At 39.8% G+C, this 7098-nt stretch overlaps 1 protein-coding gene across 2 annotated transcripts; it reads left to right on the forward strand.

Moving 5' to 3' along the window:
• Positions 1–97: 97 nt before the first annotated feature.
• Positions 98–6796, forward strand: IKZF5 (IKAROS family zinc finger 5). Of its 2 annotated transcripts, none has more exons than XM_042459215.1 (5): positions 98–238; positions 2658–2774; positions 3419–3582; positions 3994–4176; positions 5077–6796. In XM_042459215.1, exons 3-5 carry the CDS (start codon positions 3450–3452, stop codon positions 6018–6020), a joined length of 1260 nt encoding a protein of 419 aa, XP_042315149.1. In that variant the 5' UTR covers positions 98–238; positions 2658–2774; positions 3419–3449; the 3' UTR covers positions 6021–6796. The 2 variants fall into 2 exon arrangements, with proteins under 2 accessions (XP_042315149.1, XP_042315150.1); XM_042459216.1 differs by lacking the exon at positions 98–238 and adding an exon at positions 277–451.
• The last annotated feature ends 302 nt before the right edge of the window (positions 6797–7098 follow it).

Raw genomic sequence — 7098 nt, forward strand, 5'->3', positions numbered from 1 at the left:
GGCTGCGGAACCACTCGAGACTGTTCCCTCTTGAGAGCAAGGTCTCAGTGCTTTGAGTTGGGAAGGCTGTGGAATGGGTGGCTGAAGAGCTCTCGCGAGAGTTGGAAGAGGGAGGGCGAGAGTGGCGCCTGGGAGCTGGAGTCACAACAAACATGGCGGCGGCGGTGGCAATAGAGGCGGCGGAGGGAGTCTGGGGCTCCGGCGGCGGTTGCTGCTGCTGCTGCCCAGTGCGGCGGAGGTGAGTCGCGGGCGGGGAAAGCACTGGGCGGCTCCTCCTCGTTCTCCGCCGGTCGGTTTCTGTTCCTTGGCTCCATTCTCTGTGGTTGTGCCTCCCTTCTGCCTCTGCCTGGCTGCTTAGGCTAAAGGAGGGCAGGCAGGTAGAGCTCACCTGGAGGAGGCTGCAGGGCACTGGGGGCTCCCCTGCGGCTATTAGGAACTCAGCCCTTGGAAGGTGAGCCCAGGGGGAGAGAGGTCTCCTTCCCATCATCATTATTACTAAGTAATTGGTTTCCCTCTTCTTTGCAGCTTACAACTTAAGAGCACAATACACTTAAAAACATACCATTAAATAGAGTTTGTTGTTGTTGTTGTTGTTGTTGTGAGAGAGAAGAGAGCCCTTCAGCCTAGGTTAGGAAGTCAGCCCTTGCAAGGGGATTGTAAGGGAAGAGTAGTGTCATTACTACTACAACTACTACTACTATTAATGTGTACCCCTGTTTTTGAGGGGGAACTCAGTGCAGCTTCCTATTTAAAAGCACAGTGCAATTAAAAACATACCATGAAAACAGAGTTTGTTGTTGTTGTGTGAGAGAAGAGAGCCCTTCAGCCTAGCTTAGGAAGTCAGCCCTTGGAAGGGGATCCCAGGGGAAGAGTGGTGTCTTATTACTATTATTGCTATTATTGTTGTTGTTGTTGTTATTATTATTATTAATTTGTATCCCGCTTTTTGAGGGGGGACTCAAAGCAGCTTACAATTTAAAAGTATAGCACAATTAAAAACATAACATGAAAACAGAATTTATTTTGTTGTTGTTGTTGAGTTGAGAGAGTCCTCAGAGTATTAGAATAGGGTTTGTTATTGTTGTTGCGTGCCTTCAAGCCATTTCCGATTTAGAAGCTGTCCTGGGTTTTCCTTGGCAAGGGTCTTCAGAGAGGCTGAGAGTGACTTGTCCAAGAGTACCCAGTACCTCCAAAGTGACCCAAAGCAGCTTTATTTTGGACAGTGTTCAGGCCCTGTAGTCTGCTTCTTCACTCATTCATATGGTTATCTACTTTTCTTGGCTATATGGGACAGACCACTGTACTTGCCACCTCATCTCCATGCAATACGAGGTATTGAATTGGAATTGACATTCTCACGCACAAATGGCGTATATAGGTCTGTCTGGTTTCTCCACTCCAAACATTCATTTGAAGAAGTAATCCTGTATTTGTTAATTAAGTGTAATTAATTAAGCATGTAACAGCTCCACTGTGGCTGTATAGGCTGCATTAGTTTATCGAGTCCTTGGGGTCCTGCCATATGCTGCCAGTATACCATATTCTTGGAAGATTAGATGCTATAGAAGTCTGGGCTCCATTGTAAATTTCTGTGACTGTATGAACCATTTCCCTCTCTTATATAATAAAGTAATCAAGGTCTCTGCTGAGCAAGCTTAAGTGTCAGGCTACAAAGCAATGTGGACACTCTAGTCTACAAGATGAACAAAGATTTTACAAAAGATGCAGAACAACAAATGTGCTGGATGGTACTATATGTACATTGACTGGTTACAACAGGTTTCCAGTCTTTTCTAGTGCCACTCTGTCCAAACTGTACCAGAGGTACTACATGTTGTACCACAGGAGGGGAAATGTAACTAAAGGAATACCACACTACACTGTTGGAGTGCTATTATTCCACTTTTACTGCCATGGCTGCTTCCTGTGACATTCTAAGGTTTGTAATTTAGTGAGACTAAGCAGTAAAAGTAGAATAACAGCCCAATAACAGTGTAGTGTAGTATTGTCTTGTGTCACAATAACTATTTTCTAAGTTTTGTAATTAGTATAAGAGATATGTTGATCTGCTGCTCTCAATGTTACTACTTGAAATTAAAATGTGTGTGTACTTTCAAGTCACCTGTTAATTTATGGCAACCCCATTCAATAGGATTTTCTTAGGGAAGGAATACTCAGGTGGTTTTATCAGTTCCTTCATTGATAGTTATTTAACAGTATTTAATGATCAATGCCTTAATCTAAAAAACTGGTTGGTTCACTGCTCTTTGTTTTTTGAGTCAGTTTGGATTGATCTCTCTATATCGAATATAAAATTATCAAGATGCCTATGGAAAGGATTATGTGGCAAGAGTAGCACTGGCCTCTAATTCAGATGTGATCTGTTTTGGCTCTAGCTGTCTTGGGGAGGAGGATGCTTCTCTGGCAAGTTTTTTCTTTGCTCCACTATAACTTCTGAAGTTGTGATATTAGCCCTTTGCCATGCACATTAGGTATACTATAGGTTGTGAGCAGATTTATTTGAAGCCTCATTGCACCAGAACTAGGTTTCTTTGAAACTTAACTGGCAGAATGGCTGGGTGTCAAGCTGTTAAAAGTATGTTAAATCAAAGTGAGCTTTTAATACAAATATGTGTCTTACTCTTTATTTTCCATAGACTGACTGAAAAGGAGTTAAACAGATGCATGTATTTCCATGTATGATGGAACGTATATTTCAAAAATGGATATTTGATGTCTATTTCAGTGATCTGAAGCTGATTTGGATCATTAAGGTAAACCACCTTTTAAGAGCCTTTAAAGGATCCTTGTCATGCTTCTTTAGAATACTATAAAAATCATGTTTTTAATCTGTGCTTGGATGGGATGGAGAGGGAGATTGCTTTAAGTAAAATAAGATTGAAGTATTTTTGGATTTCAAATGGCAGCTGAGTACCTACATTCTCCTTCCAACTATATCATAAACAACAACTGCATATGCAAAAATGCACCTTTGGAGGTTTCAGAATCTTTTTACCCTACAAAATTTTGTATGTATGAATTGTATAATCTTTTGAAAGTAACATTGTGATCTTTAATGACTTGGAAATAACATGAGTGTGAAGGATTTTTCCTATGAACTACATAGGAAATGGATATTAAATTAACTATTGAATGTTGACATAGGGTTTTAATGTAACCACAACCAAGCTTAGATCCAGCCCATTGTGATTAGATATCATATAGGGTATCCTCCCAAACTTCTACTTGACCTTTGTAGTTTACTAGCTGGCCTTAAAAGGTCAGTGTTGTCCTCCACAACTTCTGCCTCATGAGATAATTGAAAGATTAAAATGTTGTGTTCTTAACAAAAAGAAGTCACTAATATTTGTAAATATTCTAGTTTCTCCGTGAATCTTAATTTTATTTTATATTCTAGGCCTGCAACACTGTGAAGTCATAGTGTGAATATGGGTGAAAAGAAACCAGAACCTTTGGATTTTGTAAAAGATTTTCAGGAATATCTAACTCAACAGACTCACCATGTGAACATGATTTCAGGCTCTGTTAGTGGGGACAAAGAAGCAGAAACTCTCCAAGGTGGTAGGTTAACCACATTGAAATTGCATTTTCACACTGTTTTGTTGTTGTGTGCTTTCAAGATGTTTCTAAATTATGGTGACCCTAAGGCGAACCTATCGTGGAGTTTTCTTGGTACAATTTGTTCAGAGGGGCTTTGCCTTTGTCTCCCTGTGAGGCTGAGAGAGTGTGACTTTCTTAAGTTCACCCAATAGGTCTCCATGTCCGAGCAGGGATTTGAACCCTGATTTCCTGAATGGTAGCCCAACGCTCAAAAACACTATACTATGTTGACTCTCAAGTTTCACACTGTTTAAATGAAGGATTGCACAACATCAGGATGCTCCTTTTACCTCTCCTAATAGTCTGGGCTATTTGTAAAATACAGCAATAAACTTTCCCAGTTTCTGTATTAATGTTACTGTCTTTTTACAGCGGGGACAGAAGGTGATCAGAATGGACTAGATCACCCTTCAGTTGAAGTTTCGCTGGATGAAAATGCAGGTGTATTGGTAGATGGGTTTGAAAGAACTTTTGATGGAAAGTTAAAGTGTCGATATTGTAACTATGCCAGCAAAGGAACAGCACGTCTGATAGAGCATATCAGAATTCATACAGGTATAATTGTTTGTTGGTTTCTATCTAAGTGATGTCATACCTTGATATCATACCTTGTTATTGCATCGACGTTTCCATTCAGGAACTTCATTGTATATTGGGTTGTTGTTGTTTTTAATAATGTAATAATAAAGTTTATTTGTATTTTCCCGCTTCTCCCAGTGGATCGAAGCGGAATTACAACCAGAAAAATCTCCGTACAATGGCAATTATATCTAAAATACATATAAAAACATCAGACTATATAAAAATTTCATTATAACAACAACAATGCATCGGTCGGATTATGATGTTATGACCCGGAAATGAGGTTTTCCTCTTTTACTTTTTCATGTAACAAACTTCAAAAGTCTTAAAACTTAAATCTTAAAATTTAAATGTAGTTTAAAACTAGGAAAGCCAAATCTTATCAAATGGTATACTTTACATAGTCTAGAGCAGAGGTTCCCAACCTTTTTGACTCACAGAGCCCTTTTTAGAATCACTTTCTATGATGGAACCCTTCAGAAGTCTGCAAGCCCATAAGAGGCCTACCCTATGTCTTACAAGTTAATGGTGTTTAGTAGTGTTCAGTTTTTATTTCATTTTCCTGGAGCGTCCGTGGAGAACCTGGGAAGTGCATGCGAAGCCTGAAGGGCATAGGTTGGGAACCACTGGTCTAGAGTATTGCTGTGTCTGAAGTCGAAACTTGATTTTAGTCTTGCCATTCTAAGTAGTATCCAGGAGGTGCTGCCAGCATTTGCTGAATGGAAGACATGAACCTCAAAGGTTATTCCATTTGAGAGTCATTAGAAATTTTCATTTGTAACTGCAGCTGATTTCTGTCTGCACTGTTGGATGTTTTTCTGCAACAAATGTAAATTTTTAAAAATGAAAACATCTTAAATTGCATTCTTTCAGGTGAGAAGCCACACAGGTGCCACTTATGTCCCTTTGCATCAGCCTATGAACGGCATCTGGAAGCTCATATGCGGTCTCATACTGGTGAAAAACCTTATAAGTGTGAACTGTGTTCCTTCCGCTGCAGTGACAGAAGCAACCTGTCTCACCATCGCAGGCGCAAACATAAAATGGTGCCTATAAAGGGCACGAGGCCTTCTCTTAGTAGCAAGAAGATGTGGGGTGTCTTGCAGAAGAAGACTAGCAATTTGGGGTACAGCCGAAGAGCACTAATTAACCTGAGCCCACCCTCTATGGTGGTTCAGAAGCCAGACTATCTTAATGACTTTACTCATGAAATCCCAAACATTCAGACTGAAGCATATGAAAGTATGACAAAATCTACAGAAACTGGTGGGTTACCAAGAGATCCCCAAGATCTTATGGTTGATAATCCTTTAAACCAACTATCTACTTTAGCAGGACAGTTATCTAGTTTGCCCCCTGAAAACCAAAACCCACCCTCCCCTGATGTCGTACCGTGTCAAGATGAGAAGCCTTTTATGCTGCAGCAGCCTGCTACACCAGCTGTTGTTCCAGCTGTGTCTGCCAGTATTGCTCAGAACTCTTCTCCCACAAGTCCTGATCCTCGTCCAGTGCATTCTCAAAGAAACTACAGTCCAGTGGCAGGTCCCAGCAGTGACCACAGTGCTCATGCCAGCACCCCAAGCATAAGTAATAGTCAGCCAAGTACTCCAGCACCAACTCTTCCAGTTCAGGATCCCCAGCTTTTGCACCACTGCCAGCACTGTGATATGTATTTTGCTGACAATATCCTTTATACTATTCACATGGGATGCCATGGATTTGAGAACCCTTTCCAATGTAACATATGTGGTTGCAAATGTAAAAACAAGTATGACTTTGCTTGCCACTTTGCCAGAGGTCAACATACCCAGCACTGATTGAATACAAGATACACCATGCTTCATTTATCTGTGTGTTTAAACACGTTGCTGTCTCCTTGCTTGTGGGGAAGTTGCTTGTCTGTTTAAGCAATTTAACACTGGAGGAAAACATTATTATATGCTGTCATGATCAACTGAGGACCTTGTTAGTCATGGTGGCATTCCTTATCTGGTTCTTAAAATGAAGATGAGGGTTGTAATACAATTACACTTCTTAAAAAATATGGAACAGTGCAGCAAAATAATGACTGACCTTACGTAATGTGGATCTTTGGCCTTGTATTTTCCAAATGCAGCTTAAAGTTCTGTATTAAGCTGTGCCACAAAGTAGCCCGGTAACTTAATTCTGCAACTTAATTTTGTAAGTTACTTAATTCTGTAACTTGGTGTAGAAGCTGTGAGTGTCTATGAATGGTTTATCCCCTAAACCACTACAAAACTGATGTAATGCTTAAACAAATTTGTGTTGAAAACAAAGCCTAAAATCTAGCAAAAGGGTAGTTGCAGTGAAGCCTTTAATAAAGCTCCTGTGGCAATAATAACAATGTGGAAGACTAGAAGAGTAATAATGATAAATAGGGTACAAAAACACCTACTTTCCATGACAACTCACCTGTTTAAGAAAGGAACAGTGCCTAGCATTAAATGTCTGTAACTTGTTAAACTGCACAAAAAGAAAACATTAGAACAAAATGGGTAACATGTTCAAATGATGTACTACCTTCTCCATGCCTAGCTTTCAGTGCATTACAAATAATTTCATTGCCTTTAAATACTGATCTGTTTCCTGTTTTGCCTTTGACTTCTGGTTTAACAATGTTTTTGTTTTATGGAAATGGCGCAGTAAGGAAGTTATAAATGATGATAGCCCATACTAAATATGAATGGATTATCTTAACTATGACTAATTAATGCATTTTCTTTTTACGTTGTCATGTAAACGTAGTTGAGAGTGAACATTCCAGACTGTTTTGGGATTCTGATAATACTTCTGGAGTCAGGAAACCAAGAAGTCAATATGAATGGAGAATCATGACTAATTGCAGTAGATAGAATATTCACTGTAAGATGATAG

This window comes from Sceloporus undulatus, chromosome 3 (assembly GCF_019175285.1).
Source record: "Sceloporus undulatus isolate JIND9_A2432 ecotype Alabama chromosome 3, SceUnd_v1.1, whole genome shotgun sequence".
Taxonomy (NCBI): domain Eukaryota; kingdom Metazoa; phylum Chordata; class Lepidosauria; order Squamata; family Phrynosomatidae; genus Sceloporus; species Sceloporus undulatus.

Coding starts and splice junctions, on each gene's coding strand:
- IKZF5 (XM_042459215.1), top strand. CDS start 3,450: ATGGGTGAAAAGAAACCAGAACCTTTGGATTTTGTAAAAGATTTTCAG. Junction 3,583..3,993: donor AGCAGAAACTCTCCAAGGTG/GTAGGTTAACCA, acceptor GTCTTTTTACAG/CGGGGACAGAAGGTGATCAG. Junction 4,177..5,076: donor GCATATCAGAATTCATACAG/GTATAATTGTTT, acceptor GCATTCTTTCAG/GTGAGAAGCCACACAGGTGC.